Genomic DNA, 19041 nt, shown 5'->3' on the forward strand with positions numbered 1-19041 from the left:
TGCTGAAATCACTGAAAGCTGTGGCTGCACCAGCCAGGCTGTACAGATGTAGCCGTTGTGGTCAAGTCACTCTGCTTTAATTTTGCTTTCAGTCTTTTTGTGCAAATAAGGAAGTGATTCTTGTGCACCTGCAACAGGAGACTGATGTCTTCTCAGGAAGTGACACTTCTCTAGGCACCTCTTAGTACAAAAGCTAAACTCAAACGATTGTAAATGCCACGGTGCATTCCCTGAATTCTTGGTAATGAGGACTGCCCATGAAACAAACACAATCACAGACCATCCAGAGCCGGAAGGGATCACCCACTCCCGCTCCTGGCTGCACACAGGACCACCCAAACCCTACGTCCGACGGCGCCGTCCCAGCACCCCTCCGGCTCCGGCACTCGGGGCCGGTGCCGCGCCCACTGCCCTGCGCAGCCCCGCACAGCCCTTCCGCACAGGGCCGGCCCGCGCTGCCCGCTGGCGGCCGGAAGCGGAAGCGCAGAGCGGTGGCGGTGGCCGAGCGGGCGGCGGCGTGCGTGCGCGCGCGGCGGTTTGGGTGAGTGCGGCGCGCTGCCCCGCGGCGCCTCCCGCCGCTCTCTGCGCTGCCCCGATTGGGGAGGGCTGCGGGGGAGCCGAGCGCGGGGCTAGCCCCGGCCCGGAGGGGCAGAGCGGGGCGGTGCCGGGGGCGTTCTTGCGGTTTTAGCCTATGCATACGTGTGCGCTGTTGCTGTAGTACGCGCTTGTATGTATTTTGGTGGCAGAAGGCTCGTCGCTTTGGTTAAGAACGAGCTGTAACGGTGGGTGGATGGATGGATGGGAGTAGTTTGCACTTCCTTCGTTATGAGTGCATCCTCCTGGCCCGCCTGCACGCATTGCTTTGAGTTATTCCGAGCTTTACTCCTTCGTGGCAGCGCGGGAATAGGAGAGATGAGTGATGCTCAAGCCGTATCTCACTTGTACCCGTTGCATCTTCTTTTTTGTATGTCCTTGTATTTTCTCCCTTCTTAAAAGAGCCTTGCTGCTCTTTAATGAGCAGACTGACAACAGGTCGCGGACACTTTGTGTCTCCTCGTTAGGGGAAGAATCTGAGTGGAAACTATTAATGAGAGTTTTCTTCTAGCGTTTCCATTCTTCCCGAGTCCGTAGCTCTGCTCTCGTTGCAGTGTTAATGTACAACGACATTACATGAAGTGAGATGGTTCCCACAGAACGCGCTGATGCTAGTTAGCAATTAAACGCGTGCACCTTGTCTTCTGGGCTGAAGTGCTGCATTTAAGGTGATTGCATAACATGGCAGTGGGAAGCACGTGCCTGGTGTGTTGTGTTGTAGGGCAGCATGAATGCGAAAGCCCCCACGCTTTGGTTTCATTGTGAGATGTAAGAATCATGTAGGCAGCTTAATCCAGGTAAAGCAGGCCCAGCTGCACACAGCTGGCAACAAAACTGCCGTGCAAATCGTCAAAACAGAAGAGAATGCTGCTGTCCTATTCCGACTTTTCTACAACTCCTCTCCAGAAATGGACGTTCACCAGCAGTTTGATGACTGCCTTCAGCACCACCATTTGGACTGAACGTATCTCGGTGCAAATCCAGAATGATTTGTCCGACTGCTCTTCTGCACCAGAAGGTGCTGGGCCATTACAATCCCAGTAGGAAGGGCGCTCAGACTCAGCCGAGTAGCATCTCAAATGCTATTCACCGCAGCTGGCCCTAGGAGGAAAGCAAATCGTGTGGGTGAGCAGACATCCCTTCACGTGCTGCAGAGCCTGAGCGGTACAGCATCAAGCAGCTGTCGGTGGCACACGCAGCGTGCTGTGTAGGCCCCTTGTTTTGGTCACTGGAGCTGTTATAGGATTCTCTTACAAGAAAACAACTCTATTTCTCACTTGTACTGCCAAACAGAGAAGACGCTCACATGAGAACTTCCTGCTCTGTTAGATAAAGGCAAGGACGTGCAGGTGCCATAATGACGGGTACTGAGTGGGAGCTGCCCGCACGCTGCTCTGTTCTGCTGAGCGTATCCTGCAGCCGTGAGATGCGTGCAGCACGGACGTGAAGGCCGCGCTGTGTGTGAGGTACAGCGCTGCTCGAGCCTGGGCCTCCGCAGGCTAACAGCGCTGGGGATCTCCATCTCAAAAAATGTGGCTTGAGAAGCTGGGTGAGAAATGGAAAATACAAACTTTCTGTGTGAGCGCATCCATCAGTAGGTACTTATTTATAGGAGAAGGATGGTAACAGCATTATGGAGAAGGCATAGCTGTTTGTGGCAGTATCCTGTGTGAAGGCTTTACTTTGAAAATACACGTTCCTCCTGTACAGTCAGCCATTTAGCCAACGTTGCGTTCTTCCGCTCTTGTTCTTGTCTGTGTGTTTTTAAGTAAGTAGCATTCATGAGTTTGGACACAGCTAAACTTGGGAAGTAACTTCCTCGTCTTCTGCTAAAGTCAGCTGGGTGGCTTTGGAGCTCATCCTGAATGTGGTTTGTTTTTAACAGTTCGGCCAGAAAGATAGACTGGGAGGATGTTGGGACACAGTATAAAAGCTTCCTCTTTGATAAAATCTATTGGCAGATTACTGTCTGCAGCAGCTATAAAGCCAGCAACAGGTAATGGAAGATCCTGCTGGGGCTGTGTTCTGTTGGATTTCACGTGGAAAATGCATGCATATCCCAGTGTTAAGCATGAGAGGAGCCCGAGCCCAAAGTGACATTTACCTTGCACAGTATTTTCGCGTTCTCCCTTTAGTAGTAGAATGCTACTCCTCTGTGAATTTGTGATAAATCAGTATTACTATCAACTGCTGTGATAGCAATACTAGTTGTTATATTGTCTGTGCTTGAACTGCATCTTATGCAAGTTGAGTTCTGGTTCTCGAATTGCCAGCAGAGTCCACATGCAGATTTCCACAGTATGGGAACAGGAGACCTTTCAGCTCTTTAAAAGATAGCATCCCTTACCAACTGAGCGAGGGGACGGAAAAGAGCAGGACAACAAAGCCATCTGGGGATTCAAAACGTACAAATACATAAAGACCTACTGCATTTTTGCAAGTTTTGCACGTGGCTATTTATATTGACATGTCAGAATCACTTAAAAATATGTGTTTATCCCCAGCTGCAGCAGTAACTAGAGCTTGGTTCCTCAGTCAGCCAGCAGGGAGTTGGTAAAAGAGAAAGACTTTGTGCAGAAGTCCTAAGGACTTGCTGCTTTCTGTCTCATCAATGCTTACTGCTGATTTGAAAGGGGGAGATTATGTGTTATTTCTGGCAGCTTCTTTATATACTTCTCAAGTCTGAGAAAACTCACAGCTATGCACTGTGAAAGAGATAAAAGAATAAGGAGGGAGAGGAGGAGAAAGAGCCTTTCCTTCTAGCCTCTTTTATAGCTATAAGGTTATAGATCTGGTTTGTACCACTAGAAGTTGTAAAGACCTTGCTTCAGTTTTGTTCCAGTGTAACAACTAAATGATCAAGACCAATGTGATTTTATTTATTTACTCTTGCATAGAAAAGGACATTTTTTATAATCTACTGAATTACTGCAAAAACTCAGTTTGCTCTTTTTCTTCTTCAAGCAAAAATGTCTGCAGGATGTGACTTCGTTTCACTCTACAATGGGCAGAAGATCCCTCTCATAGGACTGGGAACCTGGAAAAGTGAACCTGGCCAAGTAAGTAGGGAACAAACCACACATTAATATCATGTGCTCTCACCTACTATTTGCAGTGTGTGCACCTCTTTTGAAGATTCTGGATCTGAGACCTGGATCCTCTGCTGGCATGGGTTTAGTCATAGGCCCACAGAAGCATGACTGAGATGCACGACTGAGGCTTTAAGACAACAGCAGCAGCAGTAGCAGATCCCTTGAGGCTCATTAAAGCGGACCTCAGGCAATGGTGCTCTAGGAGATGAGTCCAGTAAGAGACCAATTAGCGGGGTGAAGGTCTCAGACAGGGAAAATGCTGTAGTTATAATATGGTGCCCGACTCTGTAATCCTCAGGCTGCCAGTCTGAGCAGGCATCCCTCTGGCTTGACCCTTCTGGTGACTCAGTTGAAAGGATTATTTTGGGAGGCAAGAGCTCTAGCTGTTGTAATAAGTCTTATTCCTGTGGTCTGCCTGTGTTTAGCAGCAAGACTCAGAACTTGTTTGGGTCACCTTGGTTTTAGACTGCGAAGGCTAACATGTCATTAGAGAGTCAATCTGCTTCTAAATTCAATGAATTGCCAAATGGCAGACATGGAAACAATTCTGTGTTTTACTGGAGACTGTCTGTGGGAATGTTTGCATGCTACGGACTGTGCCTCCTGTTGTAATACTTTCCTTTGTCTTGTCTTTTCCTTTCTTTTTAATTTAGTTAAAAGATAAATTCCCGAGGGCAGACACTGCCTTTCACAGCTGGTATACACAGTGTCCAGCAGGAGTGTCGTCTTCTTTGGCGGATTTCTTAATTGGTATTCTTATTTTAAAGCCTTTTGGACTTTGTGTACCACTGCATGTCAGTAAACATGTATCTTGCTTATAGTTTTGTGTTAGCTTCATGATAGTTACAGGAGTAAGTCAGGTGGAACTGTGCTTGTGACTGAGATGGAAAGTTCAAAACACCTTTCTTGAGATGACCCCTTGCGCTATTCTTTCTTGCTAGCTGGAGGAAAAGGTGGGAACCAAGCTATAAACATTACATCTATTCAGTCATCTTCTTATTAGGTTTCCTGCCCAAAGAATTGTCAGGACAGTAGTTCTGTTTGGAATGGAAGCTGTACTGATGTGGAAGCCAAGGCAGTGTGAGGGCTCAGTCAGCTCGCTAAATGAGGACGAGGGTGAATGTTCAGCTCAGTCACGTCAGCTGCCAGCTGAATTGCATTTATTAATAAGCAGGAACATAGATGAATTTCTGCAGACCCAAGGTAGTTTAATGAGCATTGTACTAAAACAAACAAACTGAAACTAAACAAACAAAATATCAGCCTGTTACTTTGTGCACTAACTGTCCTGAGGAAAGTGCAGAGTTACAACCAAGAAAGATCCTGCTTGTGCATAATATAAACCTATCTCAGGTAGATTTTGCCATCGTAAGCAGTGCTGCCAGCAGCTGAACCCAGCAGGGATCTGTTAGTTACATCTACCTGGGGTCCCATGGAAGTCAACAGAGGTGACAACTGTGGAACAATTCCTATCTTCAAGGCGTGTTCCTCCAGTGTATTGAAGGCATAATCTAGAAAGTGTAGTAAAATACAGCCAGAGTTACAGGAGATGCTACTATTCATATGGAATAAATAAGTTCCTGTTCATCACTCTTGGAAGTTGCTCACATCCTTTTCATTTCTAATGGAGATTTATCAGATTCAGGGGCATAGCAGCAATTTGGCAGATCATCCAAATGATTTACTTCTAAAAGGGCATGATGTAGTTCAGGAAGAGTAACTATAATTGTGAATTAAAGACTGAGGGCCAAAGACCCACACAGGCAGAACAATAATCATTGATTGTGTTCAATGCAGCCACTTCCCAAGTACAGGCTATTTATCAAAATCCCTTTGTACAAAGGCTTAATTAGGAGCAAGAGTGTAAGTAGATTGCTTTTAAATTGTTTCAGTTAAATATTTTGCAGGTTGTGGTTATTTTCCTTGACAAGCTGTTTTTCAGTCTTGACTTTACTCTGTTGAATAACTTCTTTATCATTGCTGTTATTATTCCTGATCCTAAACAATCCTTCACCTTGAAGCCAGATCTCAGCAGTCCAGGATGAAGGTACCATTGCAGCCCCGGTTTTATAGGAGGTGAGGTCAGAGGGAAAAAGAATTACTGAATCTAAGCCCAGCTTGGGAGATAATTTAGAATAACGTTATGTTTTTTTGCTTTACATGACCAAATGTTAAGAAGAGAAATTAGCTTTAGATGTTACCATAGGAACATGATGGAGGGCTGTTGAGTGGAAGTGACTACAGTACAGAAGCTTCTGAGCAGTAGCATGAATGAGTCCAAAGACAGAAGTCCTTTCAGACTGGAGCATCAGGAATATCAGTGGCACAGACGCTTAGTACTGGCGCTGTAATCCTTTAATGTTTTGTTCTCTTCTCACAAGTGTGCCACGCTTTCAGCCTGGAGGATGGAACGGTTTCACCTGCTGTGACAGAGGCTGGCTCTGTTGGGACAGGAGACATGGGGCTGAGGGAGGCTGTGAAAGTTCAGGAAAGCCAGAGCCAGGTTGGGTGTCTTGTGACAGGACTGCAGCTGAGGAGGAGACTGCTTAGGTCCTGAAAACCTTGCCAGATCATCTAGAGAATCCCGCATGTGGGAGCACAAATTCACTACTACTGGGATATATTAAGGGAAGAACTTGAATTAAATATCTGAAGGATAGGAGGCATAACTCATTGCTTTGGGGAACATTAACTGCAAGTTACCATTCATACGGTGGTCTGAGTTCCTTCCTTTACAGCAAACTATTTGGTCATACTGCATCTGAATATCACGTGGCCTGATGATCTGTTTTTACTTATGCTGTCTGACTCAACTCGACCAATGGAAGAAAAATTATTTGAGTAATTGCTCCTTCCACAGGCTGAACTAAAGAAGAACTGGAAGGATCCTTTGGCTGTTATTACCATACAACACAAAATTTCCTGAGGCATTTGAATCTCTCACTAATGCTGAGTCTTCCCCACCCCAGGAAATGCATGTACCTGCCTGAAAGTAATGTCAAAAATACAAAAACTTTCTCTTGAAACAAAGAACTCTTCTTACACTTGCATCCTTCTGTTAGAGTTAATTGCCTTAAAGAAGTTCTTATTTGTACGTCTTGCTCTTGATTATTTGCCTTTTGCATGCAACAGGATCTCTCAGTTCAGACTGGAATGTCTTAGTAGGCTGAGAATAGTTTATGCAAGTGAAAACTGTGCCTAGATCCAAACCGTAGTTAAATGATTGGTCCTGGTTTTTCAGTGCCAGAAATATATGAAAACTCTGATACTGAAATATGGCCCCTGCTTTTATAACTTCCCAGAGGCGTGTTTCGAGTGCCTTATCCCTGGTTTTCTGCAAGTGGTGCCATAAAGTTTTATGGTAAATTTTGCGCCTGCTCGGATTTATAAAATAAAAAAAATTACCCTGATAGAGGAAATGGGAGATTAGTTCAGAAAAACCCCATGCTGGTTTCCCTTTCGTTTCTGCTATGCTTTTTAAAAGCATAAAAGTGGGGGGGTGGGCACACCCCAAAATTAAACAGAGCGTGCTTCTCCCCCTCAACTTCCACCTTTTCGGAGGGTGGATATTCAGCTTTAAAAGCCTTTGGTCTGTCCCAAGTGATTTCAGAGTTCTTGTGACCTTGACTTCCCGGTGACCTTCTGAGAAATGTCTTGTCAAAGTGAAAGAAGGACTGTAAATACCATCCTGCTAGAGAAAGGAAGAGCTGGTTTCACTGTTGTAATAGAAGTGCTTTGTCATTCTGGCTAAGGGCAACTAGTCTAAGTTCCACTTTTCCTCTCGAAATGCCAAAGAATGTAGTCAGAAAATCCTGTGTCTGCCTTTACTGCGGTTCTTGACTGGAAAAGCAAACGAAATTCACCAGCAGAAGAGAGATCTCTTTCACATTTGATTCCCACCTTTTTGGTAGCATCTGAAAGCAAGAGGCTTTAATTGGTGTTAATCATTTTCTTAGCTTTAAAATTGAAAATGCTGGTACTGGAACTGAAAGAACTCAATCAGTCTCTAGCCCTTGTTGACACATTTTGAATGGCTTGGTAAGAGAGATGTAATCTCTAACTAGATGAGGGCCCTACTGCATCAAACCTCAGACAAAGTGTAACTTAATCTCCGTCTGCCCCATGAGACAGGTGGGGGAAGAGCAGTGTATAGGAATCCCTGTACAGAGGTGTGCTCTGACTGTAGCACTTAAGAGGTGGACAGAGAATATGTGCATACTGACCACTGGAAGTTAAATAGAATGGATTTTACTTAATGCTCCGTCTGTTTAAAGGGAGGTGGTGCCACTAATTTCTTCATTCTTATACAATCAGTTATTTAAAATATTTATTGAAAGCCTCTATTTGAAAGCCACTTAAGCATCCTGGAAGTGATGCCATTCTGTATTTCCCTCTTTGGTTTCTAGTCTTGCCCCATATCTGATGCCAGCATGTGACTATACGTGTTGTACTTGCGCTTCATCAGAGCTTTCAACAGCAGAAACACATGCAAAGTGTGGTGCCTTGGTTCCAACCATTCTGGCTGTTGGCAGCACCTTCTTCATCAGAGTTGTGTGAAGCAAAATGTGAAACTGAGCATCAGCAGGAGATCCCTGCAGGCCGTGGGTTAATAACCACCAGTACAGTGACTGCTGTTGTGCAATCAGTGAGAACCAGACATGAAAGAAAAATGTGCCATAAAGTAGCCTTATCTTAAAAATTAAATGTAAATAGTTGAACCAAACCCAATGTCTGGAAATTACGAAATTAGACACCTGGCTTTTCTTTTACTAGGGGAGAGGTTGTATCTTTCAAGCTTGGCTAACATTGACCGATTGGCCATTCAGTTCCACTAAGACTGTCTTGCTAAACCAATTTGAAAATTGCTCCTTACAGCTCCTCTGATACTTAACAAAAGTGTGGCAACTACAGCTGAGAATGAACTTCCATTCTGTGTAGTGAGTTCTTCCATGCTTGGCCCACATGCACGGTCCATTTTCACGTTACTCTAGGAGTGTCCACTAGCCCTTGGCTCTTTGCTCACAAAGGCTGTGCCGCAGGGGACTGTTACCTCCTCTGCATGGATCTCATGAGCTTCTGTAGCTCTGTACTTTGGCAGTGTTCCTCATTAAGTCCTTAGCAATTTTTTTCAGTTGTGTTCCTTTCCACTGATCGCATTTGGTAATCTGTTTGTGATTACAGGTGAAAGAAGCAGTGAAATATGCCCTAAGTGTGGGTTATCGCCACATTGATTGTGCAGCAGCTTACAGCAACGAAGCAGAGATCGGTGACGCTCTCCAGGAATGCCTCGGGCCCAACAAGGTAAAAACACACGAAACCCGTGCTGACTGTATGTTGTATCGAAATTGACAGCTGTGACCTGAAAGTAGACTGTAAAGTTCACGTTTGTGGCTTTTCCTTCTGGTCCGTCCCAGCTGCTCGTTATTAACCAGGGGCAGGCATGACAGAAGGCTTTCTGTGCTCTGGAATCATCCTGGCTGTCAGGAGGAGGAATGATCGTCTGGAACACTTGCATGGAAGCTTAGAGAAAACGCCTTTTTGGAATTCCCAGATAAACACTTCCCCATCCAATAACCTAATTTATGTGTTCAAAAAACAGAGGTTGCCAGAATCAATAGTTATAATAGAAAATATGTGAGAATTTACTCTAGTTTGCCAGTCCAGAATGGTGTGCAATGCTGGGTGGCTGCAGCAAATCAGTGACTGATTTTTTTAAACAGTGATTGCATTTGGAGGTTTGGTAACTGTGACTCTAGGGCCTGCACTGACGGTTCATGGCCTTAATGGAATGTAACTGACATTCCTATGAATTACCTCAGGTGAAATCTTAAAGTCATCCACTTGCTCTTGTTCACCCCAGGGGCCAGAAGAATTATGCGTATGGCCTCAGAGCCCCTGGAATGAAAGCTGTCATGTTTCTTCTTCTCTGGCCTTCTGCCCTTTGCTGTAGGGCAATCTCTTTGTTCCGTGCTTCCCTGCAGAGAGGCTGTTTTCAGCTTGCCCCAGGGCTTCCTTTGCACCCTTTGGATGCTGGCAACTAATTTGGAGAAGCATAGGACTATTTTTACTCAGTCTGTATTGGCTAACTAAAGAATTTTTAGAACGTTTTTCTTGTTGAACACAACAGCAGATATGTGAACCACAAGTAACTGAGCGGCTGGAGGAGAGAAACGAAGGAATTAGCCATTCCAGCTTCTATAAACTATAGACTTGAGTGAAACTTGCTACGGTGTGGATCAGTGAGAAATGCCTTCTGATGACTTCAATGTGATCTCCATTTCACATTTTATACTTCCTAAATACCCAGATTTCTATTTGATTCATTTCTGGGTCTTATCCTAATATTTAACATTCAATCCTTAGTGCATTCCTCCCAGAACTTAGAAATTCAAGTGCAGAGGTTTGGGGAAACTGCTTGTTTATTTTCCCACATTCTTTCCATGAGAAACATTCTTTGTTTATAACATGTGATGAACGTAGCAAGTTAGCTGGTTGTGCCTTGACTGTGTGAATTGTTTAACAGAGATGGCAAAATGTACATGTGAATGAACCAAGTCATCTTTTATTTTGCCACTTACACTGAGCAGTGGCTTTAACTCTTGAATTTGTTTGGGGAAGTGTGGGGTGTTGCTTTATTGTTTCAGAACTTAGAGGGCATTGCTGAGTGTTTGGTGTATTCCAGGATCGGTCTGTGTATGTGTGTATTTCTCTTGTTCTCCATCTAGCACATTTTTGAAAGGTTTAATTTGTAGGTTCCACGTGTTAACTTATTTATTTTTAAACTTAAATTATTTCCTTTGTTCTAAAGATGTCTGGGGAATTGCTGCAGTTCTCCTTCTGAGCTCTCTCTGGTAAATTGTGCTCTCCTCCCTTTCTTAAAGGTTATTAAAAGGGAGGACCTGTTCGTAACATCAAAGCTCTGGAATACCAAGCACCACCCAGAAGATGTTGAGCCAGCACTAAGAAAAACACTTGGAGATTTGAAACTGGATTACCTGGATCTGTACCTCATGCACTGGCCCCATGCCTTCGAGTAAGTTCTGCCTGGAAAGGGTGCAGGATGCAGAAGCCCTGGTTTTACACAAGTGCTTGGTGTTATGTCCTAAGGAGCTTCTTTCTGAGCTGTGACTTTCTTCCAATGTAAGCTGCCTGCAGGATGTGCTTATGGGTGGTTTATAGCATAGTCCAACAGGTTGATATACACCCCTCTCTACCTGAAACCAGCACATTCATTCATATTTGATACATTCATTCACAGAAACTATTGTTCCTATTTAATTCTTCTTCTTTGAGTTGGCTGGGAATTTGTTGTACTTATCTTTGAAATGAAAATGAAGTACTTTGTAAAGAAGACAGCACTTTTCACTGGTAGTTATTAACTGTACTGGGATGGCTGAGCACATGCAGTGTCATGGTGGAGTCTGTATGAGAAGGAAATGAAGATGACTTCTTATGTCACTTGAATTGCAGTCATTCTAAGATCTGAGGAAATAGGGGAAATTAAATGCTAGTTCTGTGTACCCTACAGTCCTGTCAGAAGCAGTGGTCATTGCTTTGTTTTCTTGTAGTCATGGATGCTGGGTTTTTTTTCCTGTTTCAACAACCAGTAAAAAAAGGAGGAAAAAAATATCTCCTGACCAGCTGTTTGCATGGACACTGCACTTAACAGGAGAAACCCTGTCAGATTCAGAGGGGCGTCAGCCAGTTCTACAAACTTAAAACATTTTTTCCCCTTCCAGTCACGTGAACTGAATTTTTCAAAGCATACAACATTCATGAAAGACACTCCAGTTCTGAATGTATCCCTCATCACAACAGAATGAGGAAATGTTTTCAGGCAGGGCTGGTTTGGAGGAAGAACTGCTGTTAAAAATTCCCCCCGTTTTGAAATAGGTTTGTTTTACAGTAAGTTGGACAAAACCATTTAAACATTGCTTCAATAATAACGTGGAAAACAAATAATAATGTCTATTTAGGTATAATTATTTAAACTGCTGCTGTTGTGGCAAATGTTGGCAAAACTAATGTTCAGATCTTCACCTTTTCTCCTTGTAAAAGTTCACTCTTCGTTTTCCTTTAGCTCTACTTCTGCTGTTTTAGTGCCTGATTACCTACAGTGCCCACTGTACTGGGAATCTGTGCAGAAGAGTGTTATTTAAATGGAAATTAAAATGGACTTCCAGATGAGAATCACAGTACCCTAGGTCTCATATATTAAGTGAGAGATTCATTTTCCACTCTTGACATATGAGGCTGCTTTTCAAGGCTGAGAGCTCATGTGATTTTCAAATGGATAGATGTACAAACAAAAATGATGTGCACAAGAAGTGTGTCCTCGGCTGCTGTTACCTTGCACCACGTTCACTGCTTACTAGAGCGATGTGAGGCAGTCTCTGAGATCTGGGCTAGCAGTGTTCTGCCGTGGCTATGAGGCAGCACTCTTCTGGAGGAATCACTGGCACCTCTCCGAGCATGAACTGCTCACAGACCGCTCACAGCCCTTAGGTAGGGTGTTGGTGTCACCTGACATAACCAGCTTCTTCCTGTGTGTGGTTAGTTGGTTTGTCTTTTATTTTATTAAGTGAGTTGGTATGACTAACAGGAAACACACCCAACCTACCAGCAACATGTACATGTTTAGACTTCCCAGAAAAACAGAGCTTGTACCCAGTGCTGACGCTGCTGCAGAATCCAAAGAGGGTGGGAAGACCAGACTAATTTGCAGGCAGTCTCTGCTACATAGCTCTTAAAGCAGGACCCCTTTGGTAACAGCTCCAAGTGGACTATCAGTCCTCCCTCAAAAACAAACTGAACAACCAAGCTGCTTTCTGGGTTGCAGCTCTGATCAGCTGTTTTGCCAGGATCAAAGGGCTGTGGTTACCTATACAGTGGCTGACTGTTTTTGTGTAGGCACTATAGATAAGCAGTGCGCTATAGGTAAGAGGTTTCAAATACCATATAGCAAGGTGACATAGGAAAGACTGTGTGTAAAATAATTTCTTGTCCTTACACTTTGCCTTTGATGCTGCAGACGAGGGGACAATCTCTTCCCAAAGAATCCTGATGGCACGATGCGTTATGATTACACTGATTACAAGGACACCTGGAAGGCTATGGAGAAGCTGGTAGAAAAAGGTCTTGCAAGAGCCATTGGGCTGTCAAACTTCAATAGTCGTCAGATTGATGATGTTTTAAGCGTGGCTACTGTCAAACCAGCTGTGCTCCAGGTAAGATGAATAAAGGAGAGGAGGTGGTTTAGCTTCCTGGTTTTTCATGGGAGGGAATAAAACCAATGCTGCATGTTTAGCACAAGGAGTGCAGCTTCTGATGTACAGGGAGGAGTATATCCATGCATGCAGGAGTAGGCACACAGAGGGTGTCTTCCCAGACAAATGAATTAAATGGGGAAAAGACCTGTATCCATGCTGTGTCATTTACACCTATTTAGCTGACACTGTTCTGCGGAAGAGTTTGTTTCTTCCACGTGAGGATCAGTGTAGTCTACAGGAAAAAAAAAGAAGATTGAGGGACTAACTGAAATCCCTCCTATAGAGAGCTCCCTTGCTTGCTGGATGATCTGTAGGATACACGGAGATAAATCCAGCACTCTAAGGTTAAGCAATCTGTTTTCCTTTTACTGTGATCTTAGGCTACCAGGCAGTTTTTCATTTTCCTTGTAGTAAGTTATAGCTTCATAAGGTTTTCCAGAACCTGCAGAGACCTCTTGTGATGTGCTTAATTCTGCTGGGCTTTTCACCTCCTGTTCGTTTAGAGCTTTGTGTTGATAACTTTCCTTTGGTCATTCTTTGTGGGTCGTTTTAATAGGTGGAATGTCATCCTTACCTAGCCCAGAACGAGCTGATAGCTCACTGCCAGAAACGAGGACTGGCTGTTACTGCCTACAGCCCCCTTGGTTCTCCTGATCGCATGTGGAAACACCCAGATGAGCCCGTGCTTCTAGAGGAACCTGGGATCAAGAAACTGGCAGAAAAATACAAGAAGTCACCTGCGCAGATCATCCTCAGGTACACAGCATCTGAGAGGGTGGCATCTGGGACCTGGCCTTAAATAAAGCAGAATATGCAAGCTTGAAGGCATCTACTTTAGGATATGTGTTTTTTCCCCCATAAAGTGGGGAGTTAAAATCAGAAAGTCTAAAACAAGCACTAATTGGGTTTGCTTTTGGCAGAGTTGGTCCAGAGTTGGTTGAGTTTTTTTACTGTTTTTTTTTTTTTTTGGTGGTCACGTTAGAACTGATGTAAAACTGTTAAGTACATTTTTCTATTTCTTGGGTTTGTGGCTCGACACTTGAAAATTGTTTGCTTGTTCAAAGGAATGAACATCTTCCTTCCATCACTTAGTCCGGTGGTCACTGTTTTACTTGAGCTTGGACAGACTACATCCTAATACAGTGCAGTGCTGTGTTAGTCTTCTTTGGGGTATTTTGTTTGCAAAAACGGTTTGAAACCATAAATGGCATTTCTGCTGCCACACATAATTGTTGAACCAAAATACATGTCAGGATTCTTGGGCAGCACGCACTGAAAATCTCTCTCTTCCCTCTCAACAGATGGCAAGCGCAGCGTAAAGTGGTTACCATTCCCAAGAGCGTCACTCCTGCTCGCATTCTGCAGAATCTCCAGGTAAGCTCAGGTGGAGATGGGGAGTTTCCGCAGTGTCCTTTCATGTGAGCAATGTACGGCCCTGCTGCTGGAACAGCTGTCTGAGGCACTCGCTTCATACCCGTCAATGCATGCACGTGCTCAGGAGGGAAGTTAAAGATGTTTGGAAAACAAAAAGGTTTCAAGCAACAGTGCGCGTGTGTATACAGAAATTACTTGAAGACTGACTTGCAATAATTTGGTGTGTCTCTGAATTACCCCGTGATCTTTTTTTCAGATAGACTGGCAGGTTGCACGCTTGTTCTCAAGCAAGCAACTGTTACTCCCATTAAACCAAAGTCTGAGATGTATACTACTGCTAGAGATAGCAATAAACTCCAGTGAACACTGCAGTTAGTTAGGGTTTAGATCTACGCGGGAACAGAACGCTGATTGAAGAGGCAGCATTTGGAAGAACAGTCCCACTGTTTTTCAGTATGAAAAGGTATGGTTACTGAGCTAAGCCTCTTGCTTTTGTTCTTAGGTATTTGATTTCAGTCTCACAGAAGAGGAGATGAGCCACATTGGAAGCCTGAATAAAAACTGGCGTTACATTGTGCCAATGCTCACGGTAAATTTCTCACATTTCTAATAGTTTTGATTGTGTGCGTGTGGCCACAATGTGGGTTGTCTGTAGTTTTCTTTTTCTGTATCCTGTCATAACTACGCGTGAGTTTGAGCACTACCTCTTTTTAGGGTATCTAAGCTGAAATAGTTTTTCAAAAGATGGGTACAAGAAAGGCAGCTTCCTGAAAATTTTTCTCCTGGTTCTTCTGGTTCTGGTGGGCCTTCAGCCAGAGTCCTGTTTTGCTTCAAACTTTACCAAGCTCAATGCTGATCTCTTCTTCTCAAGTACAAGAAGCCTAAGGTCCATGCCACTCCTCCCAAAGTTCTCCTTGTTCCACTTGTCCACATGTGCTTTTTACCATAAGCCTCTAAGTTCAGTGACAAGTGCAGGTGCTATTAGTCACGAGGGAACTGTCCGCTCCACCCTGCAGGCTGTCCCCTTTCAACACATAATGACTGTCCTCCGACATAAGCAATTTAACTTACGTTATTTTTCTTGACAAATCCATTAGCTGCATCTTTTTGCATCATTGGGAATACTTCAGAGTATAGCAATACCTTGAGAAAGCATTTCTGCAGGATTTATCGTTGAGGTTTCCTGAGGGCTTGGGAGCAGGTTGGTAACTAACAAGTTGAAAAGATAAAGAGTGAACTTGTGGCGAATGACTGTTATGGATCAAGAGCAGACAGATACCTGTTACAGCTTTCACTGCATTGCTGGGGCTTATGAGAGCATCAAGGCCATGCTTTTAACTGTAGGGCTACTTCAGTGTGTATGTGTAAGTATAAATTCCCACATTCTTGCAATCAAAATCATCTCCTTGCTTAGGGGTTGGGAGTTTGTATGCCAAACTGCCAGCTCAGCTGCTCGGGTGTGAACGTGGTAGTGACAAACACACCTGCTGCTGACAGTACGTTTCTTTCAAGTGTTTTCCTACTTGTGCTTCAAACAAAGTTGTTTTGGTAACGAAGCTGCAAAAAACATTTGGAACACGGCCCGGGTCAGACTGTCCAGGGACAATGCATGTGCTTTTATTACCTGGGAGATGTGATCACATCAATGACACACCGAGGAGAGATGAAATACAGCTCAAAGTGCTAGCCCATCCAGCTAGATAAAGGTGTGAGTATGATGCAGCTGGGCTTCAAAGATATTGCCATATTGATAGATAATAAGACAGGAAGCAGCGAGATGAGGAGAAGTGAAATGTTACGCTAGCTGTAAGATCTCTAGCGGAACCTTTTGTCTCTAGCCCATCCCTTCCGGGCGTATCACAAAGAATTTTCATCATCTGTGAATTACAATGCCTGTCTAACCTTTCATGCCTGTCTCCTTTATGAATCTAATTTATAGTGTCTGAATTTCAAAGGGTGATGTGGCAGTGTCATAACTGATGAGGCAGTTTTCCCTTGCTTTACCTCGCTGGTATATAACCACAGGGTTTCATAGTTGTGTCGCTCCTCTCCACCTTGTGGTTTTGCTTTAAGTCTGATGTGAAGCTATTATATTGCATGTAGGCAGTTTAAGATGTTCTACATTTTAACAGATCATTATCTGGATAGAGGCTGGAAATTGTTCAGCCATACCTGGTATCAGCCTGACATCAAAACTTTTGGAAATACAGGATAAGAAATATACATAAGCAAAATTGAATGACTAGCAAGCCAGGACAGAAGAGAGGTGGTGGTGTACACACAGTCTGTCCTCTTCTGATAGTTAGCTACTGTTGATCTGCAGTGCTTTCGCTGCTCATTTACTCCCCTTTGTCCTTCAGATTGCTGGGTAGTCTGGAAACAGTTGTATGCAGCATTGCTTCTGGCAGCTGCTGTTTTGACATGCTGCTAACAAGAATAGATACCTGAGGAACTGATCGGCGTAGGGAAAATATGCAGGGGAAAGAAACGGGGGTGGGAGGAGGCGGGAGAGATAAGAAATGTGAATTCTAGGAACTTGCAGTTGCTGGCTCTCAGGAGCGTATGAGAAAACATGAAGATAGTTTTGTCCACAGTTTGAAGTATTGCCTTCAGCTGACAGCTTCGTTTCAGCTTAATTTTATTTTAGACTGAGCGCCAGTCAAATACTAAACGGTAACATCCTAGTTTTCTGCTCTCGAGTGCCCCCACGTGACTATTTTTACACTACCCTAGTGCTTGTAAACTAGGGATTCCAGTTCCTTTGAAATGTGGGATTTATTCTGAAAGCTAATAGAGGGACTTGCTAGAGGACACCTGATTTGAAAGCACCTGTGATTGCCTCTGCCCCCATAACATTCTGAGTGATATCTAACATCACAGTAATACAAAAGTCACATATGTATAAAAATCAATCATGTGTCTAACATGACTTTTACTCAGCCACGATGTGCTTAGTATAAGTTTTAGCTGAATGATTCTGTTCACCTGTGGAGATGCATCTCCTCACTGATGCTGCACGTAAATTTCCTCAGACATTACAGATTAGGAGCAAGGTTTTATCTCCTAGTAAAATGGGGATTTTGCAGTGGACTTAATACACCTAGGAATGCAATTTGTGTGCGTGAATCCTTAGAGTTGGGACATAGGAACTGAGACTTCTGCGTGGCTATGTCTGCGTTGGGCCACCCAAAGCCTTTCTTTCATTATCAGCGAACATTAGTTTCAGCGATCCCATTTTACAGCTGGAAAAACTGGTTAGTCGTGAAAATGTTCTTATAATAGGTGTGTGTTATTAAAAAGTTCTAGGAAGGGGTTCAGTGACACTTAACTTTCAGTGTATGATCCATGTGTTAAATTAGGAGCCCATCAACTGTCATGAAAAGATGGGCAGAAGTGCTGACTTCTGCAAAGTGCTGTGAAGCCTGCACATTGCAGCATTTATTGAGTAATGGCTACAAGGCAAAATGCTTAACTATTCTGAATTTGGTTTTTCAAGCCTAAGCTGGAAAAAAGACTCTTGCTTTAGGCTACAGAAAATATTTCTTTCTAGAAGTGCTAAGAGGACTTGGAGTAGAGGGAACAACTCTTGATTAAGCTCAAGATCTCCCACATATTTGAGATATGAAGATTTACAAGTTGAAACGATTAGAATTTGAAAGACAGAAAGAATGGATCATTATCTTTCTGACATGCGTCTGTCTGCTTACTCCACAGGTGAATGGAAAACCAGTACCAAGAGATGCTGGACACCCCCATTATCCCTTCAACGATCCCTATTAACTACTAGAAAATAAGTTGTTAGAATAACATGCTCCTCTGCATACTTTTCCTACACAGTAACTAGTGCCATAATTTGTCAAAAAAACACCCCACCCCATCTATACAAAACCTTCCTTCCCGAGTAGGTTTTCTTACAATGTACTGCTTTTAATTGACCTTCTTTCTGGAGATCCTGAAGCTTCCATGTCAGAGTTTCTGGATTTATTACAATGACTGCAAGCTTGCCCTGGGGAGCATCCAGTCTTTTGGCATTAGATAAAGAGTGGGAGAGTCTAAACCAAGTTCCAAATGTCATTAACAGGCAAGGGCAATACTTTGGGTATGCTGTCTGCCCACTGAACGGTTTTGAAATCTTTATTACCGTGAGTGGGAAAAAAAGGGATAGCATTTTCAGGCTAAACAAATGCTCAGCTATCAACTTCAATATCTTCATTAATATTGTATACAAGGAATACAGTGAAATGTGCTCCAGTTGCACTGTGTCCATAAAACTTTTGTTAAAACCCAAGTTGCCAGCCATGCTGAATGCTTTTTATCCTCTTTGGAATACTTGTGGGACTTAAAACTCTCTCCTCTTTTTCTTTGGCTTTTAATTTGTCTGTTGATTTGAGGAGAAGAAACGTGTGCCCTGGAGCAGGCCTTCAGGGCAAGCATCTCCATTGCTTGCTGCACGGATAGGTCCTAGCTCTCAATTAGCTGACCTTCCTCTCACAACAGCCTCAATACCTTATTAGCAAGTCTTATAGAAATCCATCCTACCTTTCCCGTAAAGTTGTCCTCTGTCTCTTTACCAAAGATGTCCAGTCTGAGTTCTGAGAGGTGACGGGGTTAGTTCCTGGCAGTGCAATTATAAAAAAAAAAAAAAAAAAAGAAATAAACTGTCAGAGGAGCCCTCATGTCAGTGTCTCTGTTTGACTCTCGCCTGTGCTGAC

The 19041-nt window shown here is 43.6% G+C and overlaps 1 protein-coding gene across 1 annotated transcript; it reads left to right on the forward strand.

Annotated features, from left to right (window-relative positions):
- AKR1A1 (aldo-keto reductase family 1 member A1) lies at positions 407 to 18479 on the forward strand. The gene is made up of 9 exons (XM_021405606.1): positions 407 to 541; positions 3559 to 3653; positions 8868 to 8987; positions 10568 to 10719; positions 12718 to 12913; positions 13512 to 13711; positions 14257 to 14329; positions 14832 to 14918; positions 18044 to 18479. The coding sequence occupies exons 2-9, from the start codon at positions 3564 to 3566 to the stop codon at positions 18107 to 18109; spliced, it is 984 nt and encodes a 327-aa protein (XP_021261281.1). The 5' UTR covers positions 407 to 541; positions 3559 to 3563; the 3' UTR covers positions 18110 to 18479.

This window comes from Numida meleagris, chromosome 7, assembly GCF_002078875.1.
Source record: "Numida meleagris isolate 19003 breed g44 Domestic line chromosome 7, NumMel1.0, whole genome shotgun sequence".
Classification (NCBI taxonomy): domain Eukaryota; kingdom Metazoa; phylum Chordata; class Aves; order Galliformes; family Numididae; genus Numida; species Numida meleagris.

What these genes read in the sequence shown, in the direction of transcription:
- AKR1A1 (XM_021405606.1), top strand. Translation starts at nt 3,564, where the DNA reads ATGTCTGCAGGATGTGACTTCGTTTCACTCTACAATGGGCAGAAGATC. An exon ending in GGAAAAGTGAACCTGGCCAA is followed by an intron (nt 3,654 to 8,867) that starts GTAAGTAGGGAA and finishes TTGTGATTACAG; the next exon opens with GTGAAAGAAGCAGTGAAATA. An exon ending in ACATTGTGCCAATGCTCACG is followed by an intron (nt 14,919 to 18,043) that starts GTAAATTTCTCA and finishes CTTACTCCACAG; the next exon opens with GTGAATGGAAAACCAGTACC.